The sequence below is a fragment of the Rhinoderma darwinii genome, chromosome 6, assembly GCF_050947455.1.
Source record: "Rhinoderma darwinii isolate aRhiDar2 chromosome 6, aRhiDar2.hap1, whole genome shotgun sequence".
Lineage (NCBI taxonomy): Eukaryota > Metazoa > Chordata > Amphibia > Anura > Rhinodermatidae > Rhinoderma > Rhinoderma darwinii.
In genome coordinates, this window is record NC_134692.1 from 106,250,148 (window position 1) to 106,272,818 (window position 22,671).

General features: G+C 42.3%; 1 protein-coding gene across 1 annotated transcript in view; it reads left to right on the plus strand.

Annotated features, from left to right (window-relative positions):
- LOC142656402 (lipopolysaccharide-induced tumor necrosis factor-alpha factor homolog) overlaps positions 1 to 22,671 on the plus strand; it is a 30,600-nt gene that overhangs the window by 1,213 nt on the left and 6,716 nt on the right. Inside the window, exons 2-4 of the mRNA XM_075831328.1 lie at positions 7,406 to 7,474; positions 13,608 to 13,700; positions 16,350 to 16,476. Coding sequence (XP_075687443.1) covers positions 7,406 to 7,474; positions 13,608 to 13,700; positions 16,350 to 16,476 — 289 coding nt within the window. The remainder of the gene's footprint in view (positions 1 to 7,405; positions 7,475 to 13,607; positions 13,701 to 16,349; positions 16,477 to 22,671) is intronic.

Here is a 22,671-nt window from a genome sequence, read left to right on the forward strand (position 1 = left end):
GGGGGGAATGGGAGAAAAGAGAGAATTTTGCCGTTGTTTTTTGCGGGTTTTTTGGACGCCGTTCATCCGGCGGTTTAATTAATGTGTTCATTTTATTGGTCAAGTTGTTACGATCGCGGGGATACCATATATGTGTATGTGTGATTTGTTTTGACACTTTTACTGAATAAAACCACTTTTTGGGCAAAAAAAGTAGTTTTATTTGATTTTGACTGTAATTATTTTATTTTTTTTCAACAAACTTTATTTAACTGATTGACATTTTTTTTTTAAGTCCCACCAGGGGACTTCACTATGCGATGTGCCGATCGCATATATAATGCTTTGGTATACTTAGTATACCAAAGCATTATTGCCTGTCAGTGTAAAACTGACAGGCAACCTGTTAGGTCATGCCTCCGGCATCGCCAAACAGGCAGTTGCGGAAGACAGACCTGGGGGTCTTTGTTAGACCCCCGGCTGTCATGGAAACCCGACGGCGACCCGCGATTTGTTTGCGGGGGCGCCGATCGGGTGACAGAGGGAGCTCCCTCCCTCTGTCAAACACATTAGATGCCGCTGTCACTATTGACAGCGGCATTTAATGGGTTAAACTGCCGGAATCGGAGCGCGCTTCGATTCCGGCAGTTGCAGCAGGAGCCAGGCTGTGTATAACAGCCGTGCTCCTGCCGCTGATCGCGTGGGTACACTGGCAGTACCCGCGCCATCACAGGACGGATATATCCGTCGTCCTGCGCGAACTAGCAGCTGCTGAGGACGGATATATCCGTCCTTCGGCGTTAAGGACAACGGTCAATGTGTTTTGAGTGCGCCATCTATTGGGAAAACGTGGGCATTGCAGGGAAAGGGGAAAAAAAAAGGAGGTTTTTACTATGATTTGGACAAGTTCGGCGGGCCGGATTAAAAAGCCTAACGGGCCGTATGTGGCCCGCGGGCCGTAGTTTGCCCATGTCTGGTCTAGACTATGCCCTCCATCTATAATGCTTTTAGGGTCTTAAAAAGAGTAAAAATTTATAGACTGGGTGAGATTATATCTTCTTCCTTGAATGTTTTAAATTCCATAAATTAGGTTTTTCAGTATGTACAAATATAAAGTGGAAATTTTGCCTATATCTAGCAATCCGATTCCAGCTTTAATTTTTTTTCAATGCAGGTTAACAATGAAAGCAATAATTTGGTTGGATATCGCAACTGCTCCAGTTTTGTATGAGCTAATTCCTATATGAGTTTGTTTTTGTTTCTAAGGCCGGGTTCCCACGTAGCGTAAACTCTGCGGAATTTCCGCAATGGAAATCCCGCTGCATTTACAGTAGCAGCAAAGTGGATGAGATTTTAAAAATCTCATGCCCACGCTCCGGAAAAAAAGCGCAGCGTAAACGTTAATATATTGACGTGCGGTGCAGAATTTAAATCCGCAGCATGTCAATTTATTCTGCGTTTTAGTGTATTTTCCATTGCGGGTTTTCCCCATTGAAATCAATGGGGATGCAAATCCCACAACAGAAAGCCAAGTGTTTCGGCGTATTCGCAGCAATTACGCCGCAAGAATTGCAACAACAAAAACATACTAACCCAGAAATCTGTTTCTTCGTCCAGTCCAGCCTCCTGGGATGACGTTGCATCCCATGTGACCACTGCAGCCAATCACAGACTGTAGTGGCGGTCACAAGAGGCTGGGATGACGTAATATGGTGTGATTTTTATTTTTTATTTATTTTTTTGGGGCGGAACGTACTGCGGATTCCAGGTTGGACACCGGTTATCGCCACGACCGTAACAACCTGTACAACAAATGTCTAACATTATTTATGATCGGTATATGGTATAAAAAAAACAAATAAAAACTGCAGCGGAACTTTTCCTTTTTTTTTTTTTTTTTTCTGCAATTTTGCCCAAAAATATTGATATTTTTTATTTATTTTTTTAAATATATAAATGAAACAATAATTTAAATGTACCAAAAATGGCACCTACATATAGTACAACTCGTCCCGCAAATAAACACAGCCTCATACAGCTACATCGAGCAAAAAATAAAAAAGTTATGAGAGCTGGGATGCAAAGATGGAAATATAAAAAAAAAATGTTCCGTCCTCTAGGTCAAAATTTGCAGTGTCCTTAAGTGGTTAATTGGCAAAGGATCCACTAGTGTGTCAAAATACTTCGATTTAGCTCTACATCAGGCTTACCTATTCTCCTAGAACGTCCGGGAGACTCCCGTAAAAAAGAGAGATCTGGGCACTCGGAAGAGCAGGCTTTTCTCCCTCTGCTTGTGAGGCAGAACCTCCATTTCTCCAATCATTGGTTGTCACATCCTGTGCTTCTAGGCTCTGCAGGAGGAGTCTGTATCAGTCAGTGATACGGTGCTATACACGGCCACTTTGACATGCAGTGACATCATATTTGGGATCTATGTGATATGGATCTCAAATTTGTTTGTGTGCAGGGGTGTGTGACCTGTGCTGTCATCCCTATTGAAGGGGTGCTACCACCCTTTAAATAATAATACTTTACAATTGTGGGGTTAAAGGAGTATTCTCAGAATGGACATAAAACACCTAGCCCCAAAAGTGATGTCTGATCGCTTGGGCCACACCGCTTGGACCCCCACCAAAGCCACCCAGTCCTCTAAATTGCAGTGAGGAGGAACGAGGGGGTTGGGACACCCATTCTAGCGATCGGCCAGGTTACAGCGATTGTTGCAACAGACACTCACGCCAGGAACTTTATCTAGCGTCCTAATCAGGAGATTTCATACCGATATATTACGAGAGAGGAGAAAAAACAGACTCTGCTGGTATGCTCAAAATACTCCTCTGGGGGTTTATTGCCGAACAATTACAATAATATCCTTCAAAAGTGGTGTAGGCTTGAGATTAACCAATCGGAGGCAATGTGATATTTCTTCAGCCAATAGCAGACCATAAGAATATTTCAATTACATAATTCTAATTCTTCATTGAAATGTTAACATCAGGTAACACCTGGAGACAAACCTACAATGGGGTGTTGTTAACTGTTCTATCCCATGAGGGAGTTTGTTGCGATAACGAGAAGTGGTTGCATTTTATGTCTGGGCATTCAGCCAACCCGCTAGCATAGATGTATGAGCAGAACTATGTAGAGGAAAGGTAATTTTAAATCAAGGAGAAAACATATCTTAGTACTTTGGCATCCTGCTTGATAATTCATAATGTAATTTGATACAGAGAATATGAGCAAATAAACCATCCTTCACAGTGGTAACTGTGCATTCTGGGAATACTCCTTTTAAAGTATTTTATAGCACTGTTAGATGATTTTATGTATAGAGCTGTTATTTGGTCACTGTATGTTGGTATTATTTGAGCACTGTATGGTGATAGTCACTTAGGTTCTGCATGGCACTGCTGCTTAGCACAACATATTTTTGTAGTGTATGGTGGTGGCACCACTGTATAAGATTGTTATTTAGACAACGGTATGGATGTTATTTGGCCAGTTTATGACCGTTATTTGGGCACCATCTTAAGACGCTGATAATTAGGCTCTGTGTGTTAGTTATTTGTTCATTGGATGACTTTGCATTTTCCAAGGGGGGCCGTAAACTGGGTACCGCACATGGCGCCATTGCGCGTTAGGCCGGCCCTTTAGCAATTTAATTAAAAATACCAGTAAATGAACAATTACAAGAAAATAATATGACCGAAAAGCACAGCATGGAACTGATCAGCCCAAAAAGAAGTACACTGCGGCTGTCAGCAAGCAAGTAATCGGGTGTAAGCTAGATCCTGGGGCGTGTACCCACAAAAGCATCCAAAGCACGAATATATATAACCTAAAAAAGAAGATGCCGATAGACTAGAGGTATAAGAAATTGAAAAAGTACTTTATTGAAAATGACATATAGACGTACTATGATAAAAAACGAATCCATAAACCAACAGGTTAAAAGGACATACAAGCCATGCAGCTCATGTAGTAAACGGATAGTATACGTTTAAGGAATAAATAAGTAAAGAATGCCTGGTTGTATACACTATCACCATGAGTGTTAACACGCTAAGTCCTGCCCACAACAGTCTGAAGCAACATCAAATGGACACGTGCCACATAGAGTAGTTAAAGTAACAAATATGTATGAAGATGGCAGGACAAAAACATTGCTAACAAGTGAAACAATATTGGAACAAATTGCGATAGTTAAACATACCCATGGTAAGTCCAGGACTAGATGCACAGCAAGATGTCCACCCCAACGCACGTTTCGGCGCAAATGCCTTCGTCTGGGGGTAGTGCTGGACAATGCACATGCCACTTTAAATAGGGGGAATCGGCCAATAATAATAAAGTATCCAAAATGAGGAATCCCGAAAATAAAAGGTGTACATACCTCACTGTATGATTACAGGTCGCTGCCTCGAGGTGAAGCAAGATGGCCACGCCACCGGAAACGCCGCTCATGAGGGGCCGGAACCGGAAACACGTCACCGCGTCAGCAGACACGGTCACGTGAGTCCGAGATCCGATACGTCACAAGCGACGGAACGGAGGCCCGTCACTCGTCCACCAATCAAAGTAGCGACACAGCGAGAAAGGGGTAACCCAGGATACAACAAAAGAATATATTGACTGATTTGTAAAACATTGGATAGTATTTATTAATTTGGCCAGAATAATCAATGGGACTTTGCAAAGCAAGTGCTTGATATAATGACATAAATTTGTGAAAAATAGTGAAGAAAGATATATATGTACATAGCATAAAAATAAGTTATACATAACACAATAAAATCCCGCAACGATAAATAACGTGATCATACATACAATAATGACATGTGAGAAACAGATTGAAGTGATGAATGTGTGTGGTGGTGTTTTCTTCCACCACACACATTCATCACTTCAATCTGTGTTTCTCACATGTCATTATACATATATATCTTTCTTCACTATTTTTCACAAATTTATGTCATTATATCAAGCACTTGCTTTGCAAAGTCCCATTGATGATTCTGGCCAAATTAATAAATACTATCCAATGTTTTACAAATCAGTCAATATATTCTTTTGTTGTATCCTGGGTTACCCCTTTCTCGCTGTGTCGCTACTTTGATTGGTGGACGAGTGACGGGCCTCCGTTCCGTCGCTCGTGACGTATCGGATCTCGGACTCACGTGACCGTGTCTGCTGACGCCGTGACGTGTTTCCGGTTCCGGCCCCTCATGAGCGGCGTTTCCGGTGGCGTGGCCATCTTGCTTCACCTTGAGGCAGCAACCTGTAATCATACAGTGAGGTATGTACACCTTTTATTTTCGGGATTCCTCATTTTGGATACTTTATTATTATTGCCCGATTCCCCCTATTTAAAGTGGCATGTGCATTGTCCAGCACTACCCCCAGACGAAGGCATTTGCGCCGAAACGTGCGTTGGGGTGGACATCTTGCTGTGCATCTAGTCCTGGACTTACCATGGGTATGTTTAACTATCGCAATTTGTTCCAATATTGTTTCACTTGTTAGCAATGTTTTTGTCCTGCCATCTTCATACATATTTGTTACTTTAACTACTCTATGTGGCACGTGTCCATTTGATGTTGCTTCAGACTGTTGTGGGCAGGACTTAGCGTGTTAACACTCATGGTGATAGTGTATACAACCAGGCATTCTTTACTTATTTATTCCTTAAACTTATACTATCCGTTTACTACATGAGCTGCATGGCTTGTATGTCCTTTTAACCTGTTGGTTTATGGATTCGTTTTTTATCATAGTACGTCTATATGTCATTTTCAATAAAGTACTTTTTCAATTTCTTATACCTCTAGTCTATTGGCATCTTCTTTTTTAGGTTATATTATTACAAGAAAATATCTGAGTCACTGAATATCCCTCAAAAGATGTATGGCAGGGAGCACCCACTGTTCAGGAGAACTGCTGAAGAGACAAATGTCTCACCCCTACCAAATATAATTCTCTGGCATATCTCATTATTCAATTAGATTACCGCCCAAACTCTTTAATGGGCAACCTTTAGCCCATACCCATATGTTGTAATTGTTTGTATTGAGCTGCACATTGAGAAGCTATTAACCTTTGGTTCTTGATTCAGATTATCTGACTCTTCCATGTCTGTTTCTCTGTACAAGTCTAACAACCCTTCACTTGGCTCCATCATCCAATAGCCAATTACCAGCACAGACATTGTGTTCAGTCCCAGTTTTCTATCTTATGCTCCACCATCTGAAGACTTTAAGGCTGGATTCACACGACCATGTTACGTCCGTAATGGACGGAACGTATTTCGGCTGCTAATCCCGGACCGAACACACTGCAGGGAGCCGGGCTCCTAGCATCATAGTTATGTACGATGCTAGGAGTCCCTGCCTCGCTGCAGGACAACTGTCCCGTACTGTAATCATGTTTTCAGTACGGGACAGTTGTCCTGCAGCGAGGCAGGGACTCCTAGCATCATAGTTATGTACGATGCTAGGAGTCCCTGCCTCGCTGCAGGACAACTGTCCCGTACTGAAAACATGATTACAGTACGGGACAGTTGTCCTGCAGCGAGGCAGGGACTCCTAGCATCGTACATAACTATGATGCTAGGAGCCCGGCTCCCTGCAGTGTGTTCGGTTCGGGATTAGCGGCCGAAATACGTTCCGTCCATAACGGACGTAACATGGTCGTGTGAATCCAGCCTTACAACTACCGCTCTGGAACAATTCATAAGTGCAGCGGTTTTGTTTCTGTTCTCATCACTGATACACAAACAATCATACCGTGGTCAGTTTTCGAGTACACGTTATTTACCCATTTTCTGGTAGATGCTAAATGATTTCCCCTCCTTAGGCTGGGTTCACACACCGTTTTTTGCAGGAGGAAAATTTGCCTCAAAATTCGGATTGTAATTTTGAGGCAGACCCTCCTCTGCCTGCATGCTGATTTTCGTGGCGTTTTTTTCGCCCCTGGCCATTGAGCGCAGTGGGCATAAAACGCAGTGAAATATGCTTTTTCTGCCTCCTATTGATGTCAATGGAAGGTCAGAGGCATAAACGCCCCAAAATAGGGCATGTGCCTTCTTTTCCCCGCAAGCCAGTTTTTCCGCTCACGGGGAAAAAGCGCCTCCACCTCCCATTGAAATCAATGGGACGCATTTTCGGATGTTTTTTGGTGCGTTTTCCGACGCGTTTTCCGCGTAAACAAAACGTGTAAAAAAAAAAAAAACTGTGTGAACTGGCCCTTATACCTCCTAGTGATCTTATGTCATCAATATATGCACAAAATGTCTTAGTGCTCATAATAAACTGCCCACTAAGTGTATATACACGCATTGGCTTTTTCGCAGGCACAAATCAAATGTTATTATTTTAAAACTAATCCTAAACTTTGGTAATAAACTACATTTACTGGAATTTAATTTCAGCCCTCCCTTCATTTATGTCTACCCCACAATACTGCATGCAGCCCGTGCCCACCATGACACAGCTACAAGGTAAGAAAAAAATGGAGCCTTTCTTAATGATCTTTAGAATTGTATGGTGGGTTTTACATGATTTAGGCCATGTTAAGGACTGTGTGTCGAACCAGATACAAACATAAAATATAGAACATTTGTCCGTATTTAGTGCTGTATGAACGTCAATATAGATATCGCTAACTTCCTGCTCTTCTTGTCCTCTCTGCTAGTAGTTGAATGCAAATTGTAGAGCACATGGATGTAAATATGCATCACATGTATTATTAAAAAAATTTTAAGGCTCGTTTTATTTTGTGTGTTTTTTATTTTTTGTGCAGCAGGCTATATTTTATTTCGGGTAGGATTCACCCACCATTAAAATTTTGATAAAATGTGGCTAGTGGTTTGAGTGTCCCTTTAATGAAAGGAAAGCTGATGGGCAGCACATGACTAGAGTCTTGCTGTATGCTGTCAACCATTTCCTGTTTTCATATTTGTGCATCACTACCATGCACCGAGAACCTGCACCTATCCGAAATTTATGATATATATATACACTACCGTTCAAAAGTTTAGGGTCACTTAGGAATGTCTTTATTTTTGCAAGAAAAGCACAGTTTTTTTCAATGAAGATAACACTAAATTAATCAGAAATACACTCTATACATTGTTAATGTGCTAAATGACTATTCTAGCTGCAAATGTCTGGTTTTTAATGCAATATCTACATAGGTGTATAGAGGCCCATTTCCAGCAACCATCACTCCAGTGTTCTAATGGTACATTGTGTTTGCTAACTGTGTTAGAAGGCTAATGGATGATTAGAAAACACCTAAAAACCCTTGTGCAATTATGTTAGCACCGCTGTAAACCGTTTTGCTGTTTAGAGGAGCTATAAAACTGACCTTCCTTTGAGCTAGTTGAGAATCTGGAGCATTACATTTGTGGGTTCGATTAAACTCTCAAAATGGCTAGAAAAAGAGAGCTTTCATGTGAAACTCGATAGTCTATTCTTGTTCTTAGAAATGAAGGCTATTCCATGCGAGAAATTGCCAAGAAACGGAAGATTTCCTAAAACAGTGTGTACTACTCCCTTCAGAGGACAGCACAAACAGGCTCTAACCAGAGTAGAAGGGGAAGTGGGAGGCCCCGCTGCACAACTGAGCAACAATACTAGTACAGTGTCAACGTCTACAGTGAAGAGGCGACTCTGGGATGCTGGCCTCCAGGGCAGAGTGGCAAAGAAAAAGCCATATCTGAGACTGGCTAATAGAAGGAAAAGATTAATATGGGCAAAAGCACACAGACATTGGACAGAGGAAGATTGGAAAAAAGTGTTCTGGACAGACGAATCGAAGTTTGAGGTGTTTGGATCACACATAAGAACATTTGTGAGATACAGAACAACTGAAAGGATGCTGGAAGAGTGCCTGACGCCATCTGTCAAGCATGGTGGAGGTAATGTGATGGTCTGGGGTTGCTTTGGTGCTGGTAAAGTGGGAGATTTGTACAAGGTAAAAGGGATTTTGAATAAGGAAGGCTATCACTCCATTTTGCAACGCCATGCCATACCCTGTGGACAGGGCTTGTTTGGAGCCAATTTCATCCTACAACAGGACAATGACCCAAAGCACACCTCCAAATTATGCAAGAACTATTTAGGGAAGAAGCAGGCAGCTGGTATTCTATCTGTAATGGAGTGGCCAGAGCAGTCACCAGATCTCAACCCCATAGAGCTGTTGTGGGAGCAGCTTGACCGTATGGTACGCAAGAAGTGCCCATCAAGCCAATCCAACTTGTGGGAGGGGCTTCTGGAAGCATGTGGTGAAATTTCTCCCGATTACCTCAACAAATTAACAGCTAGAATTCCAAAGGTCTGCAATGCTGTAATTGCTGCAAATGGAGCATTCTTTGACGAAAGCAAAGTTTGAAGGAGAAAATTATTATTTGAAATAAAAATCATTATTTCTAACCTTGTCAATGTCTTGACTATATTTTCTAGTCATTTTGCAACTCATTTGATAAATATACAGTAAGTGTGAGTTTTCATGGAAAACACAATTGTCTGGGTAACCCCAAACTTTTGAACGGTAGTGTATATATAATGTCTAAGGCTGTGTCCACATATGACAGTCTCCGTTAATTAAAAGTCTCAATTGCAAATCCGTTAAAAAATGCTGCTCTATTTTGTCCAGTAAAATGACGGACACCATGACCGGAACCAGATGGAATCAATTAAAGTCAATGGGTTTCCTTCGGGCACTGTTGGTGTCCGCCATGCGATGGATCTAACGATCTTATAACAGAGCAGAACAATGAAAAAACAGAATGCAGAGATGAACAAAGCCTAAAATGGGAATAACACTTTGACTAGAGAATAGTACAAACAATACAGCCACACTAACTGAATGTCACAATACAGTAATTTAATAATACTGCGTTATGGTTACTGAATAATACCACTATACAGTGACTGAATAAAATTGACCTATCGTGATGAAAAAGGGCTGGTGTCACACCATCTTCGGGAGATCTGCTATGCTATAAGTTTGGTTAAAAAAAAAAAGAAATCGAAGAAAAACATTTTTTATGGAAATGTTAGGGAATGTTTCGGTTCTTTGTTGTTCAAGCTACTTTTGATTTAATAAAAGACGTTCTGAATATCTCCCAAAAGTGATGTGACATCGGCCTCCTACCATACAGTGCATATATAAAATTGCCACACCGTTAAGTGGTTAATGGTATCAAGACTGATGCCTTCTTCCCTGGCCGACTAAGGTAATGGTGAGGTTAAATGCGTTGCATGAATCCGTAGTGAAAGCGAATATAAGACAATTTATAGTCTCTCTTTTTTAGAGAAAAATGTATCTTTCTCCACTTAATTTGCTCAAGACAAGACTGACTGTTGGCTCACTGGATCAGGTTACAACTGCCCATAAAAGTCTATGGAAAGGAGGAACGAGAAGAGTAAGGCTCCCTGCACACGACCGTGCCCGTAATCACGGTCCATGGGTACGGCCAGCTATGGACAGCCACCCGCACCCACATTACGGTCCGTAATGGCGGACTAAATCTACTGTCGAGAACATGGGGCCTGAGTGTTTTCCAACGGATTCAAAGATTGCGCAAATAAATAGGTCCGCAACACAATTACTAAATGAATAGTTAATTGACTTCTATAACACCCAGAAGTTTCAATGAGAGTAGTATAAGAGTCCTGTTTTTGTCAATCCAATGTTTCTAATTAGCCTGACTGTTTCTAGTTTCCCCATACGCAACCCATGACAATCCCCAGGATCTAGACGTTTCAAGACTACCCAACTTTATACATTCTTGTGCATGCGTGCTATTGCTCTTAGGAATCTATAATGTCCTTGTGATATAGTACTCCCCAACCCCCCTCCCCACCCTCCACCGGTACATTTTTGCAACATTAGCTCAGTGGTAGAACCCACAAAAGTTAATTCTTTGCATACAGAGAGGGACGGACACACTGCATCCGCTTTCTAGTTAGTGTTCTAGCTAACCCCAATGCTGAATTATCACCTACACTGCTCAATACTTCTGTAAAATCGCCCCCATGCTGCTACTGCTTTTATATAAATTGGATAGATGGAGATGGCAGAGCAGGATTCTCCTTTAGGGTATGTTCAAACGGCTTATTTTCTAACCAAAAAATCGGAAGCAGAACGCCTCCAAACATCTGCCCATTGATTTCAATGGGAAAAACGAAGCTCTGTTCCGACGGGCCGTTTTTTTACGTGGCCGTTTTGAAAAACGGCTGCGTAAAAAAATGGCCGCGAAAAAGAAGTGCATGTCCCTTCTTGGGACATTTTTGGAGCCATTTTTCATAGACTCTATAGAAAAACAGCTCCAAAAGCGTCCGTAAAAAAGGCAGCGAAAAACGCGAGTTGATAAAAAACTTCTGAAAATCAGGAGCTGGTTTCCCTTGAAAACCGCTCCGTATTTTCAGACTTTTTTGGGCTAAGCGTGTGAACATACCCTTACTCTTTTGTACAGAGTATAGAAGACATGACCGCAGTAAGGCTGGATTCACACGACCAGGTTACGTCCGTAATGGACGGAACGTATTTCGGTCGCTAATCCCGGACCGAACACAGTGCAGTGTTTTCAGTACGGGCCAGTTGTCCTGCAGCGAGGCAGGGACTCCTAGCGTCGTACATAACTATGATGCTAGGAGCCCGGCTCCCTGCACTGTGTTCGGTCCGGGATTAGCGGCCGAAATACGTTCCGTCCATTACGGACGTAACCTGGTCGTGTGATTCCAGCCTTAGGCTCCACTCACTAGCTCAGAGAAAACTGAGAATTAGGCCTAATTCAGGCGAGCGTGTTCGGTCCGTGATATACGGTCCGTGTGTCGGACGCATTTCCCGGACCGAACACACTGCAGGGAGCCGGGCTCCTAGAATCATCGTTATCTATGACGCTATGTGTCACTGCCTCTCCGTGGAACTACTGTCCCGTACTGAAAACATGATTACAGTACGGGACAGTTGTCCCCCAGCGAGGCAGCGACTCCTAGCGTATATCACGTACCGAACACGCTCGTCTGAATTAGGCCTTAGAGGGAGCATGCAGGGGAGAAAACTGCTAAAAAAAAATACAATATACAAGTCATATAATGGCCAGAAATAATTATTCCTCATGTACACACACATGACCGCTTATTCTGAAAAGTTAGGTACGCTTTTAATGCCTATGGCTTACTTGCTTCCATGGCTCCAAAAAGTCCTGTTTTATCTTACTTAGAAATAATTTACCCTTCATTCCTTGCACACAGATCCTAAAACGCATAAACTTGCAATGGGAAGGGAGACACTTGTTTTTCCTGTCCTAGTTTTGTATCCAAAATATCCTGACTCAAGGGGAATAATAGGAGCAATCATTAACATGTAGAGACACTTCCATTATCACTCCAGGAAAAGGTTATGTTCACACACAACGTAAAAATGACCTTTTGGATCGGCCTTAAAACCTGCACCAATGATGAAAGCCACATGTGTTGCATGCAGATGGCGTTGCAGATTTTGGTGAGGATATAGCCACGAATTTCACTCTTCGCATAGCAATAAATGAAATCCAGGGAAAATCCGCAGCATGCTTAGAATCTGCTACAAATTTTTTACGCTGTGAGTGAATGGGGTTTGTTAACCCCATTTACTTACATTGTACTGTACTTTGTTGCAGAATTCCTTTCTGGATTATGTAACTGAAATTCTGCAACAAATATGAAATGTGTGAACATAGCCTAAGAGTAATCAAACGCAGCAATTTTTAGCATTCAGTATTCTCATGACTAGGACATTTAAAGCTACAATTAAGGGGGAGGGGGGGGGTGCTTTGAATTGGATCAATTAAACCTATCTGACTGCCCTTTTGGGAGCAGGCAGGATTTCCTCCCACTCGCTTCCGTGAGAAAAATCTTCCTGGGGCTTCATTTTGCCTATCTCTGTTCTGCTTGCTCTGAAAAAGTTTGAATTGTGGAACTTACGTCCTTTCACATTTAAACAAAGTAGAATACTTCCGTATAAATAAAGACTAAGTTACTATGCATTCAGATTTTGACTACAGAAAATAAGACTGAAAAGTATTTCCTACTAATAAAAACTTCCCTGGCAGTCTAGGGGTTTATATTATAATCACTGGCGGTCTAGGGTAAAATAAGGAGTTAATACCTGGTGGTTTACGCTCCTCCCCAGTCTCCAGCGATTGTGTTCTGCATTTTCTGTCTGGGTGTCCTGTCAGACCGGAAGTGAAACACAATGTGTCTATTGAAGTAAATGGGGCTGAGCTGCAATACCTCACACAACCTGTAGATCGATGTGGCACTTTTTTTTTTTTTTTTTTTAAGGAAGCAGCCATACCTTTCTACTCCAGGACAACCACTTTTAAGTGGAAAACTTAAAAGTGGAGTGAGGACTGCTTTGCTAGAATAGGTAAATAAAAGAAGCTCTCTGAGCTTTCAATGTGAATGAGTAGAGTTGTGCGCCTGCCAGTTTCTATATATGGTATATTTTATATAATATTACATTTATCCTATACACAAATGATCTTTTGTGTTTAGAACTATAAATTAGATTGGTTGGTTCACTGCGTCTGAATTATTGTATGCATTAAACCTATCTTCCAGCCTCCTATTTTTGTTTAGCTATTTCTGAAACTGTCACTCCGTGTCAACCTAAAGTCATTTATCACCAACCGGTTCCTGTCTGCATTGTAGAGACTGTAACGTGTCAGATCAGTAAGTGCTGTTTTGTTTTTTTTAAAATAGTTTTTATGTGTTTTTTTTTTTTTTTTTTTTATTTCAATTTCAAAGTCTATATTGTGCAGAATTTATTGGTCTTATTTTGTTTATAGTCCTATTTTGGCATGATGAGTAACATGTCCTATAATTTTAGCAATTACAGCAGCATCATTGAGCTGTTAGGCCTTATTCACACGAACGTGTCCGTTTTGCACGCGTAAACGCAGCGCTTTTCAAACGTTGCATTTCCATGTGGCATACGTGTACGGTGCACATCTACGTTTTGTATGCACGTATGTCATCCGTATGACATGTGTTTTTTACGTCCGCAAAAAAAAACTTAAGGTGTTTTTTTTTTTTTCCTCATCTCTTTAGCAACTGGTGCGTGAAAAACATGGACAGCACACATTCGTTTGGTGATATTCACGCACCCATTGACTTCAATGGGTGCATGATGTGCAAAAACAACGCAGAAGTATAGGACATGCAGTCAGTTTCACCCAGCAGACACATGCTGTGTGAAAAACACAATGTCTGAATTGATCCATTGAATTGTATAGGTCCGTGTGACGTCCGTTGTTTTAACGCGTGTAACACGGACGTGAAATACACCCATGTGAATAAGGCCTTAGAGGTACAATGATTTTTAAAAAAGGTTTCCACGTGAATTGGTAACCACAACAAAGTCTAAATATTCACTCTGGACTAAACTCACTCTTGCAACTTTCTACATGTACTACATCACATATTTTTACATATGGTTTAGGTCAGGAGTCTCAAACTCTGTTGGGTAAATGGGCCGCACATAGAAAAAGTGTGAAGTTGATGGGCAATTTTGATGTAAAATACAACTTGATGCAATACAAAATTATTGTTTAATCAATTTAGTTATTTGAACTACTAGAACAATACTACATTACTGTAATAACACCGCTAGGTTAAACTTACCGGAAATTTGCGAGTTTACTCCACGTGCCTATTTTAACAATCCAATTTTTTCGCTAAATGCAGTCTGGCTGCTCAGTTGGCAGCGTTTGGCAGACACGAATGTCAAGATTGGGCAACCCCTTTTTGGATAGTGCGACAGTGCCCACTTTAGATAGTGCTCTCTGTAGATAGTGTCACACCCCCCTTAAGATAGCGCCCAACACCCCCACCCAATTGAGCTATCTACAGGGGATGGCATGATCTACAGGGGTCTGTGTGGGGCACGATCTACAGGGGAGGTGGCACTTTCTACAGGGGGGTTTTGAGGCACTTTCTACAGATGGGGGGGGGGGGGGTCGCACTCCTCTTTCGGCCTGCTGTCCCGAGGATGTCTCAGGACAATCAGTGCCCCGCGGGCCGCAGATGACCGCCTCGGGGCAGTGTGCTTGAGACCCCTGGTTTAGGGGGTAGCAATGATATTCCTGTAAAATCCCCAGGGGTCTAGAGCAGTGTCTCCCAAAGTGCACATGACCTGTCCATCAGCGGTCATAGTCGGGCCTCAGAGTATGGTGTGTGGCGCGACTGGCCGCTGATGTTAGGTCATGTGACCCATCCATCAGCGGTCATATCCATAAAAACAACAGCAGGATGCACTCCTGCCCTGTCCGCATCCATCACTAAGCGCCAGTGAGTACTAATGGAAAAAGCTGGCGCCTGTTTTCACCAATGATAAGTCTTGCTCTACATGTGACTTTCCTCCTCCCTTCCTCCTTTGATAGTTTATTAAATCAGTCCACACCGACATTAACAGTGCTGACTGTAGTGTGTGAAGTCATATTAAGAATACCTTTCACAGTAGCCGAGGATAGATAGCAGTATATAAGAGGACATGAGAATAGAGGCTGAAAAGCCAAATGAATAGAGGCCCATCTGCTCCTCAGCTCCCTGCTTCAGCATTAGTTCAGAGCAGACATTCCTTGCTTCAACTGTATCTGCATCCTGAGTGTGCAGATACAGTTGAAAGCGGGGCATATCCCTGGCCTTCCGGGACAGCGGGACACAGCCAAGAATAAGGGGGTGTCCCGCTGGATGGTTCGGAGGTATGGCCCAGGTGGAATGGTAGCGCTATCTACAGGGGAAAGGGTGTGGGGCAATATCTACTGGGGGCTAGGTGGCCATTGCTCAGCTACCACCAACGGACTGCGCTCCTTCATGACGTCCTGTAGGAACGCCGGCTCATTCCTCCATCAGCCTGCTCTCTCCTCTCCCGCAGGAGCTACAGTGCAGTGAGACCCCTGCCTTAATGTGTAGTTTGTGGAGAAGTGTTGTCACAAACCAGGAGCAGCTCGCCTTTAAAGGTGTAGTCTCACCAAAAAAACCTATTCGGGTGTATTTACATCATAAAGTGTAATCCCCCACTCTGAGCCAGAGTGTAGAGCCACTCACTTAATTTGAGGGGCCAGCATGTAATGTTACATCTCTGCTGCAGGGGTAGAATTAGGGGGGCTGTTGGGGCATCTGCCCCAGGTCCTGGCTGCCAACAAGTCACTTTGCCTTTGCCAGGGTGTTTATTTAGCTACAGGGATGTGGGAAGCAAACAGAACCTTTGTCCCTGGTAAAAGCTTAGCTGTGGTTTCTAAGACGCTAATTTAAAGACCACCAATGTGGCTGCGCTTGCTGTTGTCTTTTAAAGGTCTAAAATCTTTTGGTTTTTTTTAGGTGGAAGTCTGGTTGATTCTCCAAGTCCAACAATGTGTCCTTCATGCCATGATAATGTAGTGACAAGAGTCACCTTTCATTCTGGACTACTTACCTGGCTTTTATGTATGGCCATTATGTGTTTGGGGTAAGTTTTATAATAGTTTGATAAATTCTTATAATTCTATGTAATGGAGTGAACTGTTGTACTGTGTGTGGGGATATGAAGTGTTTTACTTTATAAATGTAGATGGTCAACCTGGCAGTATCATAACTTTTGTGCCTAGGCTTAGTAATCCGTGTTGGGAGGGTCATGTAGCCATTTTTAATCTCTCTCAGCAGAATACAGACACCATCTCAACCCAGTGAGAACACCATTAACAGAATACAAGATTCCATAATTACATAGCTGATAAGGTTGAAAGAAGACACCGGTCCATCAAGTCCACACTCTAGTGTTGATACAAAGGAAGGCAAAAACTCCTATGAGGCATTTGCCCATTGCCTCATATTGGGGGGGGGGGGCCGACAGATTACTCCCCAACTCAAAATAGGACTCTAAATGGCGTTGCAGTTCCCTACATGAGGGCGGGCTTTCCACACTACACAATACCTGTACCCTTAGGGTATGTTCACACTGCTTATTTTCAGGCTGATTTTGGAGTGTAAACGCCTTGTTTTATGCACCAAAATACACTTGAAATTCGTCTGCAAACAGTTTCCAATTGATTTAAATGTGAAATACACTTGATGTTCACATAAGGCGTATTTTTACGCTACTGAATTTAAAAAGAAGCCTCATAAAAACTTGCATGTCGCTTCTTGAGGTATTTTTGTAGCTGATTTTCCATTGACGCTATGAAACGCTTTAAAAGAAGCTTCAAATTAAGGGTAAGTTCACAGATTTTTTCGATGCGAAAGCCGCGTCGGAAAATGCGCCAAAAAAAACGGACAAAAATGGCTCCCATTGATTTCAATGGTAGGTGGAGGCGTTTTTTTTTCCCGCGAGCGGAAAAACGGTCTCACGGGAAAAAGCGACATGCCCTATCTTCGGCCGTTTACATCTCTGACCTTCCATCGACATCAATAAGAGGCAAAGAAAGCGTATTTTGTGGCGTTTTTTGCCTGCGGCACTCAATGGCCGTGGGTAAAAAACGCAGTGAAAATCGGCGTGCAGGCAAAGCAAAATCTGCCTCAACATTCCAAACGGAATGTTGAGGCTGATTTTTTTGCCTACGAGAAAACTGTGTGAACCTACCCTAAAAGAAGCTTCATTTTCAGCTTCAAAAAACTCCTTTAGGCTATGTTCACACGGGGTATTTTGCCGAGCTTTTTGACGCGGAAACCGCGTCGCAAAAACGGCCCGAAAATGCCTCCCATTGATTTCAATGGGAGGCGTCGGCGTCTTTTTCCTCGCGGGAAAAAGAAGCGACATGCCCTATCTTCGGGCGCTTCCGCCTCTGACCTCCCATTGACTTCAATGGGAGGCAGAGAAAGCGTATTTCGCGCTTTTTTATGCCCGCGGCGCTCAATGGCCGCGGGCGAAAAACACCGCGAAATTCGGTGTGCAGGGAGAGGAAAATCTGCCTCAAAGTTCCAAATGGAATTTTGAGGCAGATATTCCTCCCCAAAATATACATAGCCTTAAATCGGTTTTCCCTTGAAAACTGCTTCTGTAGTTTTCAGCCACTTACTTTCTACGTGTGAACATACCCTTATGCTTTCCCTCCTGCGTAGTGGGGCAGCCTGTGCATTCTGATTCCTCCTCCCTTGTTTCCTTATTTCTGGAGGACACAGGGGAGTAGAAATCACGATGCACAGGCTGTGGCACACCGTGCTGCGCATGGAAGAGGGCATATAGAAGGTGGCCTACACAGATCGACATCAGGCCTCTACCGCGGCGCATAGAAGGCCCTGACGCTGAGCAGCATCAGGACGATGTTGGAGAGGCAGCACACAATGTCCTGGCGTAAGGACCTTCTATGCACCATGGCACAGACCTTGTTTGTCAGGGCCTAATGTGGGAGCCTGGTGGACGGGTCTTGAAGACCAGGCAGAGGCAATCCGTAAATGTGTCTGATTTAAGCGTTCATGCTGTGGGATGGCCCATTCAAAAGTGTGGCAGGGTCCCTTATCTCTCTGCAATCAGAATAAATCCCTGGATAAAAAAAAAAACTCCTCTCCAGTAATCTAGTGGCTATAATTTATAATATTCTATCATTCAAGAAAGGCATCAAGGCCCCTCTTGAACTTGTTTAATGACTGAACCATCACAACATCCTGTGCCGAGAGATCCATAGTCTCACTGCTCTAACCGTAAAGAATCCCCATCTGTGATGATGGTAAAACCTTCTTTCCTTTAGAAGTAGAAGATGCCCCTTTGTCATTGTCACACGCCTAGATGTAAAAATATCATTAGAAAGATCTAATTACAATGTAAAAAAATATATATAAATGAACAGTACAGAGATCACCCCTAAGCTGTCTTTTTTACAAACTGAATAACACCAAGTTTGATAACCTTTCTTGTTAATGCAATCCACACGCTTAATTATTCACAATATTCTGTGTTTACTCCAATTACTACCAAACTTTGCATTGTATAGGCTGGGAACATATAAGCAATAAAATGCCCTCCTTACATAGCTGATGGTATACTCCAACAATACATATCTACTCCAAAGACACGCTATCTCCATAAAAAAAAAGACCATTTATCTTTATTAATTACAATGCGACTATACACGGTTACATTAACCCATTAGTAACCGCACATAGGCATTTTTACGGCAGTCCCTAACGGGCTTTATTCTAATGCATATGCCTTTTACGGCGCTGCATCAGAATAAAGCAGCACCAACGGGAGCAGTAAAAGCTCCCTGCTCTCAGCTACCGGAGGAAGCTGAGGGCTTGCAGCAGATCTGCTCAAGTGGGCGGTATCTAAATCAACATCAATCTCGTCCGTTTAACCCCTCAGATGCGGCGGTCAATAGCGACTGAAGAATCTTAGTGGTTTTGAGGTGCCAAAGTTTTCTTTGGCAGCAGGGGGCCCAACAAAGCCTCCAGTTCTAACTCTAGTGAATGCCCGTTAGGCTATGCATCTGGCATGGCCTAACTGTTTTACACTGCAATAATACAGTACAGTATTGCAGTGTATTATAAAGGCAATCCAGTGATCGCACAGTAAAGTCTCCTGGTGGGAATAAAAAAAAAAAGTTACCAAAAAGTTGAATAAAGTTAATAAATAGATAAAAATCACAAGTAAAAGAAAATAGAAACCCACTTTTTCCTCTTACAAACCGCTTTACTATGGAAAAAAACAAAAGTTACACATTTGGTATCGCTGGTTTCTGTTTATCCGGCCTTCAAAAAATGTGATTGAGAAGTGATCAAAAAGTCGCATGTATTCCAAAATGGTACAAAAAAAAACAAAACTACAAGTTGTCCCGTAAAAATGTTGCCCTCATACACAGGGGTGGGACTTAAATTTATGTGCGGGGGGGGGGGGGGATGCGGAGTATTGCGCCATGGAAAATGATTCTAATAAAACCATTACAATATTCCAAATACACCCTGTATTAAAGTGGACTCTAAATAAACATTCTGGACAGGGAATTTCTTTAACTGGATTTCCAAGCCTTGTATATATCTATATAAGTGTACACCCCTACCTTTCCACAATCACTATATTAAATTCACCGATTACGTATAGACCTATATGTGCACATTCACTATCCTATGTGTGCTCAACCTATTTAGTTACACTGCGTGAGAAGGATTGAGGACATTGCAGCGTGTGCAGTAAGCCACGACAAATCTCCCAGCTAATGCTCAGATACGGTTCCAGAACCAAGCTCAGTACATATATACAATGCCAGAACCAAGCTCGGTACATAAATACAGCACCACAACCAAGCTCGATACGTAAATACAGCACCACAACCAAGCTCGGTACGTAAATACAGCACCACAACCAAGCTCATTACGTAAATACAGCACCACAACCAAGCTCTGTACATGTATATATGTTTTGAGCTTGGTTGTTATGATGTATATAACTCCAGAACCAAGTCCCGTACGTATATACAGCCCCAGAACCAAGCTCCGTGCATATCTGCAGAACAAGCACAAATACAGTACAGAGATCATTTGCAAATTCTATTTGACCCCTGTTGTATAAGTTTGTACGGCATAAAGCTACAGCTCCAAGTATAGCCAGAACAATGGTAAGGATATGCTAGGAGTTGCTATTTCATAAAAAAGAACGATACAACAATCATTTAGCTGCGTATCATACAGTGACTACAGTACTGATCAGTCACAGGGAGAATAAACATTTACAATTAGTGACTCTCAGGTGACTTCTTCTCAGATTGGAGTCTTTTCTTTTCTATCCGAATCAGACCTCTATGATGACTCCTCCTGGCCACGACCTATTTCTGCAGAGTTTGCCGCTCGGATGTCTTCAGAAGCTCACTTTTCCAACATTTCCACACCTATAAACAAAAATAAAATTCTCATGGTGCCACACTATATGCCCCTGAATATAATAGTATTATACACTGTGCCCCTGAATATAATAGTGCTACACACTGTGCTCCAAAATATAATAGTACCATACAATGTGCCCATGAATAAAATTGGAAAACACTGTAAAGTAATGCAACACACACACACACACACACACACACACACACACACACACACACCGTGCCCCATGTAAATGGTGGATAGCATCCCCTGTGGATATTGCCGTCCATAAAGTCCCCTGTTGATAGTGCCTCCTGCAGATAGGGCCCCCTGTAGCTAGATTCCCTATAGCCCTAGCCACCTGTAGTTAGGGCCCCCAATGCTTTCACTGTAAAATAAAAAATATATATGCTTACATGTCCCCATTCCCGCGCCATCCTCCAGTGACGCCGGGCATCCTTCAGCGGAATGATGTAGCAGCCCGATGATGTCATCGCGCCGACTGCATCATCGCTAAAGCTCCGAATGGCGATGCATCCTGTGGCTCGCCAGGCAGTGCTCGGCAAATAAATGGTATCTCCGTCCTAAGGATGCGGATACGATTGAGTGCAGGGGACCGATTTCCCACTTCACCCCGATTCTGCGAATCTGCTGTAATTTTAACAACCGGTTTTGGAGAACCGGGATGAACCGGCTGGATCCCACCTCTGCTTATACAGCTGCATCGGCGGAAAATTAAAGTTATGGCTCTTAAAATATGGCGACACAAAAACAAATAGTTACTTTCAAAGAGCTATAACTTCTTTGTTTCTGGCTGTATAAGGGCTTTTTATTTTTTTTTGCAGGACAAGTTGTATTTTTTTTAAATAATTTTTTTTTTGGGAGGGGGTTAGAAAAAAAACCTGCATCTTCGCCACAATTTTTTGCATCATAAATTTACACAGTTTACCTCTGCGGCATAAATAATATAACTTTATTCAGCGGGTCGTTACGATTGTGACCATATCAAATTTATATCGTTTTTTTTATGTTTTACTACTTTTATACCATAAACACTTGAAAAAAGTGTTTTTACTGTGTACAAGTAGTAAAACATAAAAAAAACGATATGTAACGACCCGCTGAATGAAGTTGTTTATGCCACACGGTAAATGGCGTAAACTTAAGATGTGAAAAAGTGTGATGAAATTGCTGGGATTTTTCTACTCTCCCCACCCCCCCCCCCCCCCAAAAAAGTTAATAAAAGATAATCTATAAATTATATGTATCCCAAAATGGTGCTTTTTACAATAATACAACTTGTCCTGCAAAAAACAGTCCTTATACAGCTATGTCAATGGAAACATAAAGTTATAGCTCTTTGAATGCGACGATAGAAAAAACGTAAAAAATAGCTTGGTTGCTAAGGGGTTAAAACCACATTGTCAACTTGAGTCCAAATTGAAAGTCAAACACACTGACAAACAATACCCTGGTAATTTCTGCTGGTCCGTGTATAACTACACACGATTAAGCATATAACCTTTTAATTATTTTTACCGTGTTCTGAGTCGTGATTTCCAAGTAGACACAATAAGTTGTAATAGCCTATAATCGTACCTTCAAATGACAAATGCTTTGTGTAGACTTTCGAATTCCCTCAGGTATAAACTTATCCCGTTGGTAGAGCAATGTAAATACACTATACTAGGCCTCATGCACACTTCCATCACCGTTTTCACGGCCGTTTTTCACAGATCCGTGTAATTGGATCAGTGTGGTTCCCGTGTGTACACAGTGTACACTAACGTGTTTCCGAGCGCCGCTCATGGTATTCACTGTCCAGCGGTAGTCACTGTCCAGGGTGCTGAAAGAGTTAAGTGTTGGACAGAGA